This window comes from Fringilla coelebs (assembly GCF_963513975.1).
Source record: "Fringilla coelebs genome assembly, chromosome: Z".
In the NCBI taxonomy this organism is placed as follows: Eukaryota; Metazoa; Chordata; class Aves; order Passeriformes; family Fringillidae; genus Fringilla; species Fringilla coelebs.
Genome location: NC_140031.1, coordinates 81,968,258 through 81,990,364, shown reverse-complemented (window position 1 = coordinate 81,990,364; position 22,107 = coordinate 81,968,258). Strand labels below are relative to the sequence as shown.

Genomic DNA, 22,107 nt, shown 5'->3' with positions numbered 1-22,107 from the left:
TTGAGGTCAGGCCTCAGCGTGGTCTCCAACATCCTCTGAGGGGTATCTCTGATCTCTGCTCCCTGTGACAGGGTCAGACCCTCAGGGAATGGCCTGAATTGTGTCAGGGCAGGTTTAGGTTAGACTTTAGGGAAAGGTTCTGCCCCCAGAGGGTGCTGGGCACTGCCCAAGCTCAGGGAATGGGCATGGCCCCAAGGTTCTAGATTTCTGATCAAAACTAAAGGATTTTTCTTTAATTTTACCTGTGTGTTGTTGGGAAAATGTCTGATGATTGGCAGATTTGGTTCTGCAAAAGAGTGTTTAAAAAATTTAAAACATACAGCGCTTTGTTCAAGTGCATTTGAGGTGAAACCTTTGCTCCAGGAAGCAAAGACAAAGCCTTTGCTGCCAGAACTCCAGGTGCACTTAGAACATTCTCCCAGGGATGCCCAGGGTGGGATTGTTGGGGTGTCTGTGCAGGGACAGGGGCCGGACTGATGATCCCTGTGGGTCCCATCCAGCTCAGGATATTCTGTGACTCTAAACAAGAGACATCACTGAGAGTGTAGAGATGGTGAGATCTCCTCCTCACCACTCAGGTTTTGCATCTCCAACTTAAAACCTACTTTAAAATGTTAAATAAAAGGCACGCTTTGTATTATAAATGTTTACTTCTGCGGTTAATACAAGTTCTCTATCACTATTAAGTTATAATTTGTTAGATAGGAAAGACTTTGTGGGGGGAGGGATGAGGACAAGAACTTTTGTTTTGGCATTGAGTCTTTTTGAAACACTTTGTTTTCTAGAGACTTAAGGCATTTTGTGCATATGACACATTTTTGTGCATATAGTGACATCAAGCCAATGCCACCATAATTAGGCATAAAGAAATAGCTACTGTGTTGTATTGTAAAATTTAGACAGCAATGGTCACAGCCTAACCAAAACTTGAACAATGTGGACTAGAATATATGATTTTTATTTATTTTTCTTTTCTTCCTGTCATATGTTCTCAGGTAGGAAACTAATTCTCTTTTCCTTGGTAGACATCCCTGGAAGTAAAGAGACAAGGTCCTTTAAAACTGCTAGATGAGAATCTGCATTTTTATACACATCCCAAATTAAAATGAAAAATCTAAAAAAGACCCTCTAAACCAGTCTTTAGCACAAAGAGCAGAATAATCTCAAGGACAGGATGTCTGATTCATTCCGCATAAAATTATTTTCTTTGCTGAAACCTCTTCCATTTATGGGAAAGTTAATGGAAATACCCTTCTGTTTCCCTAGGCATTGGCCATGACTACCAGTGGATTGGCCTCAATGACAAGATGTTTGAGCGTGACTTCCGCTGGACTGATGGTAGCCCACTGGTAAGATGCCTTTGAGCTGAAATCACTCACTCATTTCTCTTTGTGGTGGCTTATCAAATTCCCACTAGCAATGAGGGAAGCTGCATTAAAAAAAAAAAAAACACTACAAAAAACCCCAAAAGAACAAGCCAAAAAAACCCCCCTGTCGCTAAATATGGACCCAAGCAAACAGCCAGTAAATTCATTTTGCGATACCTAATATTTTGTGGTTTAGCTCTAAGGTCTTGCTCTTAGTTCCTGTTATTGTGTGTGTGCGAACTCTCTAAGGTTTCAAATAGAAATACTCAAAAATCTGAGACTGTGGTAATTTAAGGGTCTCTGCTGGAGCTGGTTTGTGATTGTCTTGCCTTGTGCAAGGCTGTGTGTGGCAATTCTCCTTGCTCACCAGGATGCATTTTTGGGTGATGATCTAGCACTCAGCCCTTGCCTTTGCTGGGTCTCTGGGGGGCACAGAGGAGCCTCACAAGTATTTCTGGAGCCTGCTCTGTGGGGCAGCTCTGCAGCAACCATCCTCAGCTGGTTCAGGAGGCCTGTAACCCATAATTCTGCCATAAAGGTTTAAGATGCTGTTGATACCTCCTGACTTAAAACAAAAAGGAAAATCAGCAGAAGGGGAGGGAAAACATCTTCGCCCACCATCAACAAACCTAAATCAAAGAGCTGATGGACATAGGAAATGATCAAACTCTTCCCCATTCAAAATAATCTCTTCTGTAGGAGGAACAGGTGATTTATTTGCTGTTGAGCACCCAGTGAAGAACATTACATTAAGAAAAAGCCCAAACTGGTTATTATTTCCCCTTCCAGTAGTGAACTTTTAAATCAGAGAGCAGCTGGACACACCTGGTGTTGCTGCAGACCATGTGGCTGCAGCTGGTGTGGAAAGACACCTGGGGCAAGGCAGGCTTCACTTATTGCCATCTCATGTAAATAACCACAGCCCAAAAGCGCTCTGAAATGGCTTATCAATGTGACATTTCTTGGGGACATGGCTGTGTGTGGCAGGTGACAGCAAAGAGGGGTGGGAAATGGTGGTGAAGCTTTCTGTTGCCTCCCTGGTGGCTCAGGGTGGTAGCAAGGCACCCCTTGGTGACTCCAGGCACCAGGTGTAAAATAAGATAAATATACATAAGATAATATATGGCGCTTATATATTCCAAAACCAGAGTCATTGTGATACTAATTAATCACCCTGGTCTAGTGGAAGGTGTCCCTGCCCATGGTTCCTCCCAATCCAAACCACTCTTGTGTCTATAAATTTGAGGAAATAAAAACTAGAGCTGAGATCCTATTTTTTAAATTCAGGCTACTGACCAAATGGGCATTTTATTTTTACTGTAATTTTCAATTTTAAGAAATTAAGGTATTCCAGGACCAGAGTGGTACCATCTGTCCAACAGATTTCTGCTTTGATTGATCTTTTTTTCCACCTTATTTTTCTTTCATTTTTAACAACTTCCCTCTGTCTCTTCCTTTGGAAACAATTTAGGTGTCTCCTGAAATCATTTATGTTCTTTGCTTCAATAGATTTTCCTCATAACTCATTCCATATGGTTTCTGGATCCCATGGTTCTGAGCAGCTGCCTCATTTGTTCCTTTTTCTCTGGCTTTTAACTTATTTCGCATACTTTCTAACCACTCTTGTTGTTACAGTGATTTATTACTTCTCTGGTAATTAATAAGAATGATGGCATAATTAAATAATATGCATCCAATCTCTTTCCCTGATGTTCTCCTAAAATTGCAGTTTAATTTAAAAAATGGCAATTTAAATACTACGCAGGTAGAAAATTTGCCTCTTTTATGGGTGTGCAGGTTAGCAAGATTCATGATGGCTTTAAAATCATTACCATAATTTCTGATCTTAAAAATCAGCATTATTACACCAACACTCAGGTTCTAAATTGAATTTCTGAGTTTGGAGGTGACTCTTGCCTATAGCCAAAATTTAAACAGCCTCCACTTGTTTAATGTATCAGGGTGCATGTATATTCAGCTGTTTCTAAATCTGTTTCCCAGCTCCAAGCACTCTCCAAAAAATATTGTCTATTCACAATTCCATTCAAGACTTCTGGCATGGGGGAAAATTTGTCAGGTGTGCTGGGGATCCCCCAATATCAGATTTCTTGTAGATACTACCAGAGGAGTGATTGTGCGGCCACGAGTGGTGCACATTCATCTTTATCTTGATACTTCTTTGAATTTTCTCCAATAAGAGCTTGGTCCAATCCAAAAAAAATCATGCTTGCATGAGGTTTTATGGATTAAAAATAAGCCCCTAACAGTTCTGATGCTTTGTGCACTTAAAAGAAAAAGCAAATTAACAACAACAACCACAACAGGACATGTTGTGGGTGACAAGTTTCTCTTTCACACGAATTTTCCTTCTGAACCAAAACCAGCCCCTAGAATTGGGAATTGGGAATGCTTGAAACAGAGGCTTCACTACTGGAGACACAGAAAAAGGTTGATATTACTTTGGTACTCATTTCCCACCAACACAAGGAAACCAACAGAAATATGCAGCACACTGACAGCAGCTGTTTTGCCCGATATTTTACTGGCAATTTTGGGAAAAGGGATGAAATGCCTTTTTGTTTTTTTCTTTGCACCTAAAATGTTTTCCAACCAATGGGTTCAATGGAAGGAAATCATTAATTTTTTGACATTTTCAGCCACTGACAAGTTGTGTTGTTTCATATTTTTTTAAAATGAAGCCAAGAGCCAGCCACCATTAAACATGATATTTGGGCAAAGCATGTAAATGGGAATATAGAATTATGGTTCTTACTGGTAAACCTACACTGAACTAAAAATAGCCTTAACAGGGTCTCAGCCCTTCTGAAAAAGACTGTTTAGTTACCTAATAGTAGACTAAGTATAGTCAGCCACTTTTGATACCTTGGAATTATTCCTTTTTCACTCCTATAGAAAATACTCTCTGTTAACAATTCATCAAAACCAGCAGCAGTCAGAAAAAAAAAAAAAAAAACAAACCCCCTGTATTGCTGTGCCCATTTTTTGTGCTTCAACTACAATTTCTGTTGAACTTGGAAAAATAGTGCCAGTAATCAAGTTTTGGAAAAGATGAAGAGGGATCTTGTAAATTCATGCTCTGGCTCTCAGAGTTCCTGGAGGAAAATTTTGGTGTCTTGAATAATGAAGTGAACACAACCAAATTCAGCGAGAAAGCAAGAAATAGTATTTAAATCTTCCTGGCCCACATGACTTTTGTCCATATTTGCATTGAGTCTGCCTGTTTTCCATTAAAAAACCCCAACTTCTAGGACAAGAAAAATTATCCTAATAAAATAGAATAGGCCCACTCCTAAATCACAGTATTGGAGGCTCTGCTCCTGAATAGAGACCTTGAGGAAGCCTTTTGATCTACCTCGCTGAAATGTCTGATGCATCATTATCTGTGAGATTTCAGAGGGATTTGGCAAGTTTATTCCTTAACTGTAAACTGGTTTTAATTCAAAACTAGCCAGCAGTTTCCTGCCTTTCAGGCACAATCTTGTGCAGATAAAGCCCCACCATCTGCTGGTGAAACTCACATTTTCAGCTTGTTGTACCCACTGCAACCCAAACACAGACTTGGGCTTGAGAGAACAAAATTAATTGAATCAAGTGGTTGTGTCCCACCTCTCATGCCCTAAAGTTTAATTGTCAGCTGAGGTGGCACTTTGCATAAAGAAAATGGTTTTCAGGTAACTGGTCTATCATAGGATACATTTTTTGGCCAAATGAATTTGCTTGTATTTGTCTTTCTTTTTTTAACTTTTTTTTTTTAAAAAAACCAAATTGGGATCATCTTAGCTAAGACCAGAATTTCTCTTCAAAGTGCTCCTTGGCTAAGCTTAGGACACATTGTCCAATGACCAGCATAAAATAGGCTTTAATTACAGTAAGCTGAGGGATCCAATGGATGCTCACATGTATGTGCTTTTTTTTTCTGATTTGCTGTGCTGTATGTGGGTGGCAGGGACCAATCTTTTCTCCTCTACATCATGTCCCTGCCTTCTATTTTATTTTATTTCTCTTATTTATTTATTTCAAATAATTTCTCAGTGGTTCTCTTGGTTGGGAGAGGTGGAAGTCATGTTCTGGAGCTGATGAGACACACAACAAAACAATTTTTTGGGCAAAACAACACCACCTTTTTTTGTATGAAGGGGAAAGAGTGGTTGGCAGCTGTGTTAGTGCAGCACAAAAGGTGGGTGTTCTTTCAGGAAACTCAGATCCTCACACGTGGGGCATGTTCAGTGAGAGCTGGAGCCACTGACACTGGGCTGGGAGCATCACCTGAGGTAGTGTGGACCAGCAGGAAGCTGCAAACTGTGGCAAATCTGCCTGGTCCCTGAATTCAGATAATTTGTCCCAAAAGTGAAGGTGGTGAGAGGAGCCCCTGAGGTGTGTTCAGAGAACTTGCAGCACCCCAGCTCTTTTAGAGCTTTGTTAATCATTACTTCCTGAAAAGCAAGCCAATTTCTGCTCAAGATGTTTCAGGTATGATTACACTGATGGATTCAAGAGGCAGGAGAGAATAATATAGTGGTTTTTAGAGCATGGTTTGCTAGCTCTGCTTTTCTTCTCTTCAGGGTACTTGTAGGGCTGTTCTGTTGGCTTTGGTGTGGGAGAACATTATTTTCCCTCTGATCTACATTCTAGAGTGCAATGAAAATGGCTCTATGTAGTCTTTATTTACATTTGGAAAATTACAGAATCTAAATTGTTCGTGCACTTTACTCTAGACTTTTCTCCCAGCATTTCTGCAACAGTGAACAACTCTTTCAAGTATGTATCAAGGACAGTCTTCATCCCACAATTATCTATAAGGCTCGAAGCAGTGAAAACAAACACATTTGGGAAAAAAACCACAGTGTTGCAGGAGAAGGAAGTGTCTGAGCAGAGGAATTTGCCTACTTGGATCTTTTTATACTTTAAATGTGATGCAATACAAACTACAGAACAACAGAACTTACATTATCAGCTGGGGCATTTAATAATTGATCAAAGGGAGAGAGGAGACAACAGGAAGCTTGAAAATACACCAGTGAAATCGAATTTAAGTAATTCACTTAGCTCTGTGAATGGTAACTTTTATAGCTGTAAAGCACACCCATCCAAACAGAAAAAAATAAAAAAAAAAAGAAAATGAAAAAAAAAATCTGGTGTTGCTTTTGGCAACTCCCCCTTTGTGTTTGCTAAGGACCCTTGTGAGCAGGCAGAGCAGACAAGGAGCCCTTTGGAGCTATTCATGTTATGGATTAAGCACATACAGCAACTTGGGGCTGTGCCCAGGGCCCCCTGCCCCACGAGGGGGGTTTTTCACATCCCCTGGAAAACGCTGCTGATAATTAGTGCTTTGTAGGGCGGTGAGCTCACTGCCATTACATAAGATTAGTGCTGTAATAAGGAGCTGGCCAGCATCTGTGGCCAGATTGTCTGTCACTGGGAGAATGCTGCCAGCCAGGAAAGGGATGGGGAATATTGCCACTTTTAAAGCTGCACAGAGACCCTGCCTTGGTTTTGCCTCCCCTTCAGCACAGGGGTGTTTGTGCTTTGTGTTCTGCAAAGCCAACTCCTCGGGTTGCCAGTGTTAGGTAGGTACATTAGAATAAAAACTTTTTTAAAAAATTAAGAAAAAGAAGGAAAACAACCCAGAAACTTAATTCTGGCAAAAAACAAAGCCCTCTCTTTTCCTCCCTTTATTGGTTGGTGAATCAGAAGGCTTTAACTTGAGCAAATCTGTAACTGCACCCCTCTCAGAAAGAGTAACTTCATTGAACACATACACACACACACACACAAAACCCAAAACCTTCAAAAGGCATGGAGTATTGTAGTGAAGGAGCCTGCCTCTGAGGGTTAAGTAAAGCAAACAAACTAAAAAAGTGCTGTAGTCAGCTGCAGACAAAAAGCTCATTGTGCCCATGTCCCACAGGATCCTTGGAGAAGGAGATTTTAAACCTACCAAATGTTTTGGTTCTGTGCTGCAGTCAGTCATTACAGCCTCTTTTTAAGGTGCTCATTTGACCCACGTTTAAATGGAGGAGAACTATATAATGTTATTAATGACAGGTATATTTTTGGTTCAGGATGTCATAACGAGGGCCTCTTGGACAAAGTGGGGTTTGTCTTGTTTTTACCAGGGGGGTCAGCAGTTACTTCAGAGACTTGTTACTGCTGGGCTGAAATTACTTGTTACTCTGGGCAAAAATTCTTGGACAGCTTCAAACCCGCAGTAATTGTTGACAAAGTGCATGATTTTTCCTCTATTTTTTTTTTTTCTCTCCTGGTAGCCATGCACAAAAAGATTAAATCACACCCCACACAATTTGCATTGTGCTGCTAATATATTTTCATGTGACTCCAAAAAAACCACGAATTACACCAAATCAGCACTTACCATCCTACTTTCTTTCTTTGCCACTCATTTTTAATGTGATTTCTCAGCTGCTAAAGTGACTTCTGAGATCCCATCATCCACAGCATACCCTCAAAACTGAACTGTACAGTGTGTGATGAAGCTATTATTCTGAAAAGAACACATGGTAAAGAGCAGGTAAAAGTCCACGGTTTCATTTAGCTTTGAAAGAGTTAATGACTGTTGTAGTTCTGAATAATTATAATTCTGGAGCAGCTCTGGGCTTTGGAGCAAACAGACAGCGTCACCTAGTGGGGTTTCACTGCCCGTTTTCTGCTTCTCATGGAAAAATCGTCATTCCATGGTATTGCTTTAAAAACACCCCAGAGCTAGCCATCTGCTCCACCATACAAACACTTCTTCCCAAAACTATAGGACTGACGGTGCTTTAATGTTTCAGTTTTGTCAGGTAGCCTTTTTTTTCCACTGGTTGAATTTCAATTCATTCGATTCTTTCCCAAAGTAGTTCTTTTTGCAGCACTCTTCCTGCTTATTCAATCTGCAATCACTTCTTGTGGATAGATGCACATGAATGTGTGTTTTCCAGAGTCTCTTTCTTTTTTTGCAAGCTGCTGCACGGGACTAAAAAAGTTTCCCAACACATTCCATCTCTCTGTTACCAAAAAACCCAACCCCTGCAAGTGAAATCTTTTGCAGAAGTATTTAGCAAAGCTCCTCCTGGGAGTTTGTCTTGCTCACAGTGTGACTCAGTCATGGGGAGTGTTGGGTTCCTGCCTGGTCCAAACCCTGCCAGTTTCCCAAGTCCTATGCAAATAAAACTCAGATTAGGAGCTAAAGGGAAGCCATTCAACCAGAATCTAAAAAAAATATCAGGATCACGACATGTGATTTTTGTGTGTACTTGTAGATAGGTTTAAATATAGGAGCTGTCTTCAAATTGATTTCTCCCAGCAAAGATTTATGCACACACTTGGTGCCTCCTTCAGGCAATTATTTTAGCATCTGTCTGAATCTGCATGTGATCTTCCCTGTGATCATCCCCCTTAAGGCATGACCCACGCCTTTAAATCTAGATGTGTGCTTTAACTCTCACTGAATGGAGTTTTTAATCTCAAGAACGCTTTGGGTGAGTTCTGTCAGTCTGCTTCCTTTCTTCAAATTAAACAGAAAAATCCTTTGCAGGACTGAAGGGAATTTTCCTGGAACAGAGCCTGCACTGTGAGATAGCTTGTTGTCTTTCCCATGTAAAAATGCATTTAAAGACTAGGTGACCTTAATGGAAGTATCTTATACATTGCCAAAATCCTCACAGAAATCTGGTTGATTTTTTTTCCTATGGAAAAGAAATGCAATCCTGTTTAAACTTCCCAAGTGTCTCCTGTAACAGCATCAGTGCTGTTACAGAGTCACAAGTGAGGGTTTTCTGGCCTGATGCATGTGCTCATTGTAACCTCGTGCTGATCTTGTTGAAGTTCAGCCACCGAGTAATTCCCGAGACTCACTGAAAGTGAGATGTAATTTTTACTTAAGCTGTCCAATTATAACAACCCCCACAGTGAGGGACTCATTCAGAGCTTTCCTGATAAAGATTTCTAAGACTGTGCCTGCTATTGTGTTGAAAAAAAAAAATACAGAATTGTATTCCTGTTCTTATCAGAGCTATGGCAGGAGAAGAAAATGGTGATAGTAAGGTTTGCAGTGGTGGTTTCAGCTTAGTGATAAATACCAGGCAGGAAATGTTGCTTCACTTTGAGATGAAATGGCACAGAGTATCCAATCAGCCAGTCCCTACCTCTTCCATTGTTGATTTTTCTCTAATTTGCCTCATTAGTCTTGCATTAAGGAGGAATCAGATAAGGAAGTAGCCAGATGTAAAGAAAATAAAAATCACAACTGCAAGTTCCAAAAAGTACCAAGACAGATTTGTAAAGACAGCTTAGTTTAACATGCTGAAAACATGTTTCCTTTCTCCAGAAGGAAAAGTCTTAACCTGTAAATCTAAATAGATGTATTTCAAGTAAATGATTTCCTAGATTCAGTCCTATATGGAAGATTATTGGCCTTTACACAATACCGAGGTCAAGCAGTAAAGTTTTGTTGGCATCGGTGTTTGTTTTTTTTTATTGTGCTTCATTAAACACAGTGTTTGTTGGCTATTCTGAAATGCAAAATACAGGTGATTGATCTCAGGAACTTGATGAGCCTTTTGGAGATAAAAGGGCTGAAATTTCCAAAGGAGTGTCTCAAAGCTGAGATACTCCTGGATCCACCTGGGCAAGCACCTGGGAAAGCTGAGTGGATTACCCATTAGGGAGGAAATGAGCCAGTCAAGAAAGGCTGCTTATCTGAGATTTTAAATAACAAATCTCACGAGGTGGGACCTTGTCCATGATGGGAAGATTATGCCCCTTCTGTTTAATTAGCAGCCATCAGAGTGAGAATAGGTAATGACTGGCTAATAAAGTTTTCTGCTTTACAGCTCTTGGTGCAACCCTGGCATTTTTAGCTCATTTTATGTGACAAGTCAGCCTGCCACCCAACATGGCTATGAGTTTATGCAGTGCCATATAAGGCAATCCTCCCCAAAAATGTGGAACTTAATAAAACGTCCTCATGGGCTTTTGAGGCCATCATATCCAAACTCCTCCTGGGAGGCAAGAGAATAGATTTTTCCCGGTTTTATGGGCTGTGAATGGCCAGCCAAGTGTATTATCTAGTGCCACGTAGGAAACCAGAAGAGCTGAATCCCAACTGGGCTCCAGCTCTAAGTCATGGACCATCCAGACTCTGCAGGAAAATTTTCAGGGCCTTTTAGCAGAGAAAGCCAGAAGAAATAAATCCACTGTGACAGAGAAGGCTTTGCTTTCAACAATAAAACCAAAAAAGTACAAGTAAGATCAACTAATTATTACAGTATGATTAAAAGCACAAAAGGGTGTAAAGTCCACTTCTCATCCTGAAATGATGGTCAGGCAAACACCCCAGGGACCAAAGGAAGGTACAGGGACCAAACCCCTGTCCCTGGGGCCAGGTCCTGCAGTTGCCTGGCTACACAGAAACCTCAGGTTTTTGAGGAAAAGTCCCAACCACCCTGCCATTGAGGATTTTGGAAGTTTTTCAGAGTGGCTGGGACAGGGGTGTCTGCCTGAGCCTGCAGTCTGTGCTTGATCAAGGATGGGTTGTGGTAAAAAACACAGAGAATAATAAATTTTAGCTGATTTTGTTATCAGTTAGATGGGGCTTGGAACAGCCTGTTCTGGTGGAAGGTGTCCCTGCCCATGGCAGGGGGTGGCACTGGATGATTTTAAAGGCTCCTTTCAATCCAAACCATGCTGAGATACTGTGATTGCTCTGGACCTCCAGCCGCCTCAGCTGCAGGAGAACTGTGGCCAGACAAACCTCCTCTGAGATACATTTTGTGTCTTGTACATAATTCAGATTATATGTCCAGAAATGTACATTCTGGAAGTGCTTTGCATTTTAAGACTGAGTAAAAATTCATGTCTGTTGTGGTAATGTTGCTTAAAGATCATAGTAGTGATGGTTTTTAGGTCACTCTGTGCAATCACCCAGTGTCAATATTTCTGACAAGGACTAAAAATCTTACAGCAACTTTTCTTCCATGTATTCACCAAGTATTTGATTCTATTTAGGTCTTATGAGTGATACAGCATTGCCAAAGGTTTTTTCCCATTAATTTTTTGCTGATACGGTTTTACTGGAGATGGTGCAGTCACCCAGATCTACACCAGTGGAAACCAGATTCATGCCTATGCTCATGGAAAAATCTATTCCATAAGAGAAATACAAAATATTAGTTTATTTGTCTAGTAGCCTGTTCCACTCAAACTGTTAGAATCTTCTTGTATCATTGTCCCATTATCAGTGTCTAAATAAGGAACTGGAAAACTACAGAGGGGCTGGGTGGGGACCTAAGAAAGCAATTCAGCAGTCTGGAACTTCCTCTGCTAAGCAATTCTGGCACCAGACCCAGGCAAAATCAGAGCTCCTCAGCCAAAATAAATCTGTGCAATGATGATATCAGATGTGAGGTAACAGCAAGTCATGCTGGAGGATATCAGACATTCCTGAACAAACCACAGGGCCTAGATGTAATACTCTACCACTACACTGCAGCCCTGCCAGCTAAGCAAACACGAATTTTGGAGTCATTTTGGCAAGGCAAGTAAGAGCATATGGAGTCTGTGTGCTGAGGGTGGGAGCTGGCAGGCTGCTGAGCACCTCCAGCTCACACGTCCCCAATAGCCACTAAATATCCTTCATTCCCACACTCTCATCCCTATGGAAGCAAGCAGCTCTGCTGTGTAATTTTCACAAGAAACAGCTGCAAGGCTTGCTGAAATCTTTCCCTGGCTCTCAGGACATTATTGATGAAACTTTCTGCCACTAACCTTCCTTAATTTTTGTACCCATGCACATGTTCTTGAAAGGAAATGGATCCTAAACTTGAATAAATGAGTTGGTGTGTACTGTAATTTAGGACTGTTAAACACTGAGAAGTTGAGATGGAGTTAATTTAGTTCCAGCTGAAAAGGGGGATATTTTATTAGAGGTAATAAATTCAGTGCAGAACAAATTTATTCAGGCTGTGCTGGTTAAATTGCCTAGATAATTAAAACCTATGATGGGTAAGATGACACGTGGTAGGAAAAGGTTAAGTATTTGACTCATTTTCCTTTCATACTTTGATTCATTGTAAGGTAAATACTACTTGTGTGTGGTATGTTAACTTTATTTCTAAAATGTGTTCACCCAGGCAGTGAATAGGGGTTAAATCACAAAGTTAAGAAAATAGAAAACTAAACTTTTATGACATTTGTATGGGCCAGGTTTAGTCAGAAAGATGTAAGCACTGAGGGAAATATAAGCACTGTAGAAACTGTGCCATTTTGCCCATAAAAGGGGCTCGCTGCCTGGGTAATGTCTGGCATTTATGTGAATTCCAGTTCTTAAAGATAGCTATTTTTATCATTTCTTAAATTCTTCCTAGAGTGACACAACAGAAATCCCAGTGAAAATCAAAAATCGCTAGGAGTGGTTTCCAAATATTCGTTCTTTTCTTGACACAAGATTATGCAAATCTCAGATTCCTGTGCTTTGTTTGGGAGCAAAGTGAGGGATTATCCCACCTCTGCTGGCTGCCAGGACAGGAGGCTGTATGTCCCCTGATACCTGCTGCACAAGTTTCAATCAGTCTGACAAAAGTGTTGCTACTTTTCTTGATGGTTGATTGTAAAAACAGACTGAATCCTCCCAAATTTTCACCCCAAAATGACATGATGCTGGTATTTCACAGCCATTTGAAGGTTCTTTTGGGAATTTTTGTTTGTTTGTTTTGAACATATCAGACCCCATATTTCTATTTCTAAATGTAGTGCATATTGACGAAGCACTTTCTGCTGTTACTCATGTATTTTCACAGATGTTTGAGTCTGGCTTTTCAACAGAGGGCAGAATTTGAATCAACACTTCTAAAGCTGAGAGGCTGCTGTCTGGGCTCAGACTGCCACCTAGCATTTTTAGTGGAAACACCTATCTCCAGTGGTTTTGGGGACCACATTCTGACTCTTTCACTCACGTTGCACCTAATTCTGCATGTCATCCCTGCGGAATGACTTCATTAACTGAATGAAATCATCCAACATCATAAATATTCCAAGTCTGGGAAGTTAGTCTGTAATTTCTCACTTAGTAGATGTGCTCTAATGAGGATCATGGGTTATTTACTCTATTTTCCTGCATTATACCTCATTATATTTATGTAGGAAAGAGTGTTTTTGACACTCTTAGGATCCAGTTTTGCTTGTGTCTCTTTTGTTCACCTGACGTCAGTTTACAGTAAATGAGAAGTTACACCAGAATATTTTTCCCCTTGAGATAATATTCAATATAGCGGGAGGATATTATAAATCTATCTTTGTTAAGCCCACTCTTAGCAGCCTGAATCAAACAGTTGAGATTGCTTCTTGCCACAGGTGAGATCATGTGCTCTTTTGTTAATGTAAATATTCTCCAGCACTGGGAATGATGGTTTTGCTTCTCTTTTCTGCAGCAATATGAGAACTGGAGACCAAACCAGCCAGACAGCTTCTTTTCTGCTGGGGAAGACTGTGTTGTTATAATCTGGCATGAGAACGGGCAGTGGAATGATGTCCCGTGCAATTACCATCTCACTTATACCTGCAAGAAAGGAACAGGTACAAACTTTGCAGTGACAAAAGCATAATTTGCTAAATTGCCATTCAGTACTTCTGACCATGTTCTCTGGACCTTGATGGATCCATCAGTTTTCAGTCCTTTTGAACATGTCACTGAGGATGACATGAAGAGTCCTGAAAAAAGGATATTTTTCCTTAAATGCTTGTAGTAACTTCATTGGTTTTCAGGTTTCTTTGTGTGAGTATGCCAACTTTTTGGCTCGAATTTACTTTTAGAATTTAAACGAAAAAGGCAATACTGACCTAAATATCTGGCATTTTCCAATTCCCAACACTATTAGTGTTGGATTACAAGACTGGAGGTCTCCAAGGCGGACTGATCCCCCTGTCCTTGTCTGGATGTTCCCTTGGGAGTCCAGCTGAGGTCCCTTGTCACCTTCCCTTAGCCAGGGCTCAGAGGCCAGTCCCACCTCAAACTGGGCTCACAAACTGAAGTTTTGGGTGATGCTCTCTCTTCCTTCCAGTGGCTTGTGGCCAGCCTCCTGTGGTGGAGAATGCAAAGACCTTTGGGAAGATGAAGCCTCGCTATGAGATCAACTCCCTCATCAGATACCACTGCAAGGATGGCTTCATCCAGCGCCACATCCCGACCATCCGCTGCCAGGGGAACGGGCGATGGGACATGCCCAAAATTACTTGCATGAATCGTGAGTTCTCTGAAAGAAATACACTGGCAAATCAGAAACAGTGGGCAAAGTTGCAATTAATAAGTAATGAATGTGTATTTTAAGAGAGGAGCAAGTCTGGTAGGACAGATTACGGTGGAATAACACCAAGCATCCGAAACTAATGGAAATTTTCCTCTTTTGTGTCTACTGATGCCTTGGAGGGGCTGCCTAGAACAGAGGGTGGACAAGATTAAGAGAATAAAGTGGGTGTTTTGTTTATTAAAGGCCTTCAATAGGTACAGCTTGGGCTGTCAGAAGCTTCCCAGGGGCTGCACCCAAGATGGATGAGTGATGAGTTTTTCAAACAATTATAAGTTTGGTCCATTTGCATTTCAGGGGTTAATCCTCCAATTACAGCTTCAGGTAATGAAGTAATTTACCCCAGTTTGCTCCCCCTCAATTCACTTTTGTTTATACTTTTGGGGCCTGAGGCTGTCCTCAGGCCTAGAGGAGTTGTGTTGTCTGACAAAAATGTGAAGACAGTAACTAACACTTTATATAGAGTTTAGAGTCATACCCTAGAGCAGTACAGGATTTGAAAAACACAAAGGCTAAAATCTTAAGGCATCATTCCAGAAGGCATTAAGATTATTTCAAAGTCAGAAAACCCTGGAATCAACAGGTTCCTAATAATGCTAATGACTCTTTCTGCAGCTGTGTGTATGCCTGTAACACTGCCACACCTCCCGTTAATCATTTGTTTACCCTTTAATTAACAAGGAATAAACACAACTGTGTTGTGAAGTGTAGCTGGCCCATTCACAGCTTAATTTTAAACGAATTTCCCCTCTTTTTTTTTCCCTTCTCCCTTCTCTCTGCAGCCTCCACATACCAAAGGACTTACTCTAAGAAATACTACTACAAACACTCCGCATCAGGCAAGGGGACGTCGTTAAACTCGTCCAAGCACTACCACCGCTGGATCAGGACGTGGCAGGACTCGAGGCGCTGAGAGCTAAATGGTGAATTGGGGATTTCCACCATTTCAGCCAAAGTCATAACTTTCTGTGCCTTTTTCTATCACTTATAGGAGTATTATCGAATCGTTTTGAAACTACGGACTGCAGTATTCACGACGCGTTTTGCAAAAAAAAAAAGGAAAAAAATAAAAATTGCGGTGTTTATCAGAAAATTTAAGAAATAAATAAAAAAGAGGAGAAGTGCTTATGGGGATAAAAGGAAACCATTTCCAGCCTATAAAGATTATTAGTTTTCTATATGCCATCGGTGTGGACCATTTTATGATATGTACCAGCCTTCTGCAATATTTAAACAGCTCAATTTTAGCACCAATGAAAATGTAAATAAGATGATTTTAATGTTGTTTGACTGTGTGTTGTTTTTAAAATCCTGTATATAAAATGAAAAGTCACACTAATTTCAGGCATATTTATGGTTAGAACGGCCTCAGAGGTCTTCAGTCATTTATGACGTTGTTTCTGTGTTGTTTACCTAGGCTGGAAATGGTTGAAATAAAGACTTCACTGACTGAAATTTGCAATTATCAGGTGAAGATAAACACACAAGTGACATGACTTTTTTTTTTTTTTTTTTTTTTTTTATGGGAGCTGTGCCAATTCCCACCCAAGGTACAGTTTGTGTCCCATGAGATGAAAAGTTTAGGCAGAGCACATAAAAGTGGCACGAAGCATAAACTAGGGACTGCAATATGGAACTTTTTTTCTGCTCTCCATTCCAGCTTCAGCACATGTGAGAAAGGACTGTGTGGAGGAGTTGTGTATGACAAGGAGAGCCTGTAAAATTCCAAGTGCTAATACATTAACTTTATCAACCAGGGCCACTTTTTTTTTTTTTTTTAATTTTTATTTGTTTTTTTGGTTTTTTTGAGAAGAGAAAAAAAAAGGAAACAAGGAAAAAAATTACTTTCATGATATTAACCACAAGGTCTATATTACAGGTCTCTGCATTCTAAAATGGAGGTAGACCTGGTGTTTGGGGGATTTTTTTTTTGTAGAAAACAAACAAAAATCAAAAAAGTAAATAATTTTGTATATATAACCATTTTTTAATCTTTTTATAAAGTAATGAATGTTTGTGTATGAATGCTGCAGCTGTGAAGCGTACATAAATAAATGAAGTAAGCCATACTGATTTAATTTATTGGATGTTATTTTACCCATACAAAGAAGATTCAAAGAGCTCACCAGTGCAGTATTAGCCCCTGAGCTCCACTTTTGGAACCATCTTTCAGTTCAGCTTGCTCTTTTTCCCCGGAGAACAAAAATTCCTGCTAAACAGGATAATTTGTTGGCGGCTAGATGGGTGAGAGCTGTGTGTGACCCACAGAAGAATCAGGATCTTGGCTTTCTCTACAGAAGTGTGTGCACAGATTGGTTCTAGGTTGTAGTTTGGTGCAGTGTGTACGTAGGAGTTTTCTGTTATGATTTCTTGCCCTGGTCAGTGCCACCACTGACCTGGATGTGTACAGTGAGTGCAGGAGGTGACGTTTGAAACGGCCTCTCCACTGAAAGGACTGTTGTTCCTGCAAAGTGCCTTGCACACCTTTGGGCACAGGACGAAAAAATGTTAAAAAAAAAAAAAAAAGTTAAAAAAAAGGAAAAAAAGAAATAATAACAGTTAAAAAAACCCCATGGAAATAAAGTAAGTTCCTTAGGATGTACCTTTTAAAGTAACAAGAAAAACACACACAGGCGCAAGGTTTGCGCCTCTGTGTTCATGTGGGGTTGTGATGGGGACAAAAAAACTGAGAGGGAAAGGAGAAAAATTGAAATGCAGCCAGCAGGGCAGAGCTGCCCATGGAGTGACCTTGCCATAGCTGGAAGCAGAGTTCAGACAACATCTCCTGAGGAATGGCAGGGGCTGCTCCCCACCCTTGTGGCAGGACCTCCTTGCATTGGCCAGTCCATTCCCCACCCCTCACCCCCAAACAATGCACATAATACCTTTCTCTATTTATATTATTATCTTGTATAGTGTATAATGTGAATGTCTGGGGTTTGTTTTTTTTTTTTTTTGTGAATGAAAGTCTAAAATCTTTGTAACTTTTATAACTGCTTCTGTTTCACCAAAGAAACAAGGTTTTGCTATACTGTGACTTGTCTTGTTATTGCATGTCTTCCTGTTTAAATCTATGCAATGTGATTTTTTTCATATGAATACAACTAGACTGTCAGGTACTTCACAATTACCATGGGCTTGGTCAAGTGCCCACTGGAGTCAAAGAGTCAGCTGGCTGAACTTTAGTAGGTGCTGGATTTGACTTTATATGAGCAGCTTTAGGGGATATTTTAAGATATACATTGTATGTTTTGAAGTCGATTATTGCTTGTAAAAGTCAAGGCTCTGTTCATGAAATATACACTAATCTACACATCACTTCCTTGTACCAGAAACACACAGAACAGAAAATATATTTTAACACTTTGCAAACTTTCTCACCATATGTATAAAAAACCCTGCATAGATTTGTTGTTTTCTTGTCTACTTGTTGGATTTAACAATGTTGTAAGACATTCAGATACCATTGTGATTGTAGTTTTAATTAGGTTAGATGCAGTGCTTATATTGATTTTTTTTTCACCTCCTTCTATTATGCATAATAAAATAGGTCTGACAACATTCCTTATTAAAAAAAAAAAAACAAAAAAAACCAAAAAAACCCACTAAAAAAACCTGTCACCCATGCTTGTTTATTTAGACAGGGAATGACAAGTTATTCAGCTCTGGAGACTTTTTATAATACTGATGTAAACCCCAAAATGTTTTTGTACCAACACCCTGCAAGATGCACACACCTATGTCACAGGGGTGGCTCTGCTGTGAGGCCAAGGTGCTGCCATGACAAATATCATCATTCCTTCACCTGGAGCATCCCTGAACTCCAGTCTGGGCAACAATGCTGGGTTGGAGTGGAGGCATAGAAGACAAAGCCAGAGATGTCACAAAGGTCTGGAGTGCCAGGACAAAAGGAGATGGCTTCAAACTGAGAGAGAGCAGGGCTGGGTGGGATCCTGGCAATGAGGAATTGTTCCTGGCAGGGCGGGCAGGCCCTGGCACAGGGTGCCCAGAGCAGCTGGGGCTGCCCCTGCATCCCTGGCAGTGCCCAAGGCCAGGATGGACACTGGGGCAGTGGGAGGTGTCCCTGCCATGAGAGGGTGATGCTTTAAAGCCCTTTCCAACCCCAATTATTCTATGGTTCTATGATCTGAATGCAGATTTTCCATTTTTTGTGCCCCTGACAGTCTCTGCAGAGTACCCAGTGCTGCTCTGAACATCCTCCCATCCCTTCAGATAACAACTGTTTGAATTCCTGGGGTGCATGCCACAGGGCAGAGATCAGCCAGGACAACTCCTTTGGGAGACCTCAAACAGCAAGAGAAGGTGCTGGTTGGGGCACACATTCCAGTTTTCCAGATGCACAAATGCATGAAATTAGATAGAGACATCTCCATGACGGCAGAACTTTGGTTTAATGGGATCTCCTGCCTGAGACAACTCATCAGGCTGGGGATGGAGGAGCCCTGTAGGAGAAAACACAAGTCCTGGAATTGCAGCAGTGGGGCCAGCAGGATGCAGGCAGGCTGGCAGGGGGCTGCCAGTGGAAAGGATTTGCTGCCAAGAGGGCTCTGGCATCAGAAATTACTTTGTCAGGGCAGTGGCTGGTGGAACATTGAGGTTCACCCTGTGAGTATGGTTAAGGGCAATGTGATACCCTTTCTAAGAGAAAATTCATTTCTGTAGGTGACATCTCTGCTCTGAGAACAAGCAGAGACCATCCCTGGGCCGTGGGAGTTGAAGCAGCTGGTGCAAAAGGGCAAATCCATTCTTTTTCAGAGAAAACACACAACTAGTGTTGCTGATTTTAAGCAGTGACGTGTGCCGGTCTCCATGAGCACATTGTTCTTCCTGAGGAATGATAAAAAAGATACAAACAACGCTTGGAGGAAACATGAACAAAAGCTTGAAGGCCACACAAAGCTGTTAGCATGGCAGAGAAAAGAAGTAAGGACAGAAACATTGCTCAGGAAAATGTGTATCATTTCAGCCCTCCAGCAGCAGACCTGGAAGGAAGCTTAAGGGCTTGTGCAGTGCAATTTGATGGCAAATTTTGTTTTCCATAGCAAATAAATATTTCCAGGTGGGGAAGCCATCAGCTGGTAGTGCAGTAGAGACTCAGTCACTGTGTAAATGCTGACAGAACAGAAAAGCAGGACCTCGAGTTCTCTGAGTGAGGAATTTATTTCTGGGGCAGGGACGGATTGGTGGCAGTACCAAAATGACTCCAGATTTCCAGATGCCAAAAGGTGGGACAAATGAAATGAAGCTGAAAGTGGCCCAGCAGCCATTTTTTCAGCCAATTTCTGTGGTGGTTGGAGGAGAAAGTAAAAGGAAGACAAACACTGTTGGTGGTCCTGCATGGATGCAGCAGTGTAACGAGCAAGGCTGCTGGGATTAGGATCTGGAAGTTACATCATGCAGTGGTGAGCAGCCCCCTGGCAGTAAAAGTCCTTTTTGAGACAGGAGGGCAATCAGTTTAGGGAAAGGAATAAATGGTGTGGTTGTCTCTGGTAGCAGGAGAATGGCAGGAATTCAGGTTCTGTGTTTCTTACAGCCTTCGAGGTGATAATTGCACGTAATGTTGCTATTTGGTAGGGAAAAAGAGCAAAGCAGAGGTTTGGCACAGGTCACAGAAAAAGATCTGTGGCAGACCTGAGTGTTCACTAAAGGCCCTGTTCTTCCACAGGTTTGAAAAAAATAAAAAGAGGGAAAAGAAAAAACTGTCTTTTCTAAGCAGGTGATGGAAGATTTAATTGCAAAAGGCAGCAGGATCCCAGTTTAGTCTTCTCAGAGTTAGAACAAATATTGGGCTCACTCCAGTACCATCACTTTGTCAAAATAAATATTCTTAATAAGCTTGTGAAAGGAGGAAGAAGCACCAGAAATTGCTGATGGTGCTGTTTACTTGCTGGAGGAGGGATCCCTTTGGTTCTTCCTGAAGGGAACTTCCACCTCTGCTTAAACCAGGGCAGCTTCCAGATGTGCTAAAATCCTTAGCAGAGATCCAAATTCCAGGAATTGAAGGATCTTGGGTTACCGAAGATCAAAAATTCTTACCAAGGACCAAAAATTCCAAACTACATGGATTTTTTTAGTACATGGCAAGGTAACATCCCCTGTATCTCCCAAAAGTGCATTTCCACAGGAATACGTGCTCTGTTAAGAAAACGTGGATTTTGGCAAATTTCAAACCATGCTGCAGCTAGGCTGATATTTGCAGCTTGAAAATAGCTGATGGCAAAAGGAATGCCAGACCATCCCCTTTGCTTTTGGGGGAAAAAAAGATGTTTTTTTCTCTTATCAACCTGAACAGGTTGTGCTGGTTTCCTCATCCTTTGAGTTTACAAAGAGAACCCATCTCCCTTTTCCCTGCAAGATGACCTGGAGCAAAGTTCTGTCCCCTTGCCCCATCACCCACAGATCAGTGGATGAGGATTTAAAGGAAAGGATTTGGAATACTGATTTTCTCCCCCACATCCTTCCCATGCCCTCAGCCTCGCTTAATCCCTGTGGAAAACCTTTCCAGGCTGACAGAGGCAGAGTAAGAAAGGTGAAAATCTTCATGAAATGTTGTTGTGAAAGGGAATTCTGGTGGCAGAGATGAAAATGCAGGAAGGGGGATGGGAGGAAAAGTTTGTGGGTAATGATTTGAAAACGGAAAATCAATCTGGGCAAGTTTTGTATTAGGCAGGAATTTGAATTTATACCAGTGAATTTAGACCAAGCAGACAGTGACATCCCCAGGAAATGCACACCAGTAGAGCATCTATATATGATAAAAAGCATATAAAAAAGTTATTTTAGTTTTTGATAAACTGGCTTAAATGTGTTTTGTTTGCATATAATGACAGGTGGTTTTTTAAAGAAAAAGCTACTTCAGTCCTTCAGGACCTTTTTTTTAAGACAAGACGTTTTAGCCCATGTTTGCTCAAGTGGGCAACACTTCCTGTCCCTCTCTAGTCCTTGAAAATTGTTAGGAACAGCTGTTTGCACTTGTAAACTCAAACATTTGCGTTTAAAATGACAGGATTTGTCAAGTTGAAGTGACATTAACTATCATTAATAAGTGATATTGCTGGAGTGAAATGTCTTCTAAAGATAAGAGCTTTGGACATCCAGCATCACTTCATTCTGCTCTTGGGAGATTCTTCCTGAAGAGACCCCAGCTGTGAAAGTTAAGGAGAAATTTGGGGTTTAGACTACTTTTGGGATTGGCAATATACTGTATACTGGCTAGCTGGATTGGCCCCAAATCAGGGGGACAGATACCCACTTGATTTTGGATGTGAAATTCCCAGTTTCACCCCTCTGAGCTGTTTTATGGCAAGCACAGCTCAGAGTCTGACCTACCCACACATCCTTGGGAGTGTTTTAGGGTCACATTGGGAGCTATTCCTGTGTTCCTCAACCTTGGGGCACAG

At 41.1% G+C, this 22,107-nt stretch overlaps 1 protein-coding gene across 1 annotated transcript in view; it reads left to right on the top strand.

Moving 5' to 3' along the window:
• VCAN (versican) overlaps positions 1-16,665 on the top strand; it is a gene marked incomplete at its 5' end in the record, with an annotated part of 89,848 nt that extends 73,183 nt beyond the window's left edge. Inside the window, 4 exons of the mRNA XM_084224962.1 lie at positions 1,267-1,349; positions 13,814-13,958; positions 14,444-14,626; positions 15,469-16,665. Of these exons, the coding sequence (XP_084081088.1) occupies positions 1,267-1,349; positions 13,814-13,958; positions 14,444-14,626; positions 15,469-15,599 (542 nt within the window). The 3' untranslated portion in view covers positions 15,600-16,665. The remainder of the gene's footprint in view (positions 1-1,266; positions 1,350-13,813; positions 13,959-14,443; positions 14,627-15,468) is intronic.
• Positions 16,666-22,107: the final 5,442 nt, after the last annotated feature.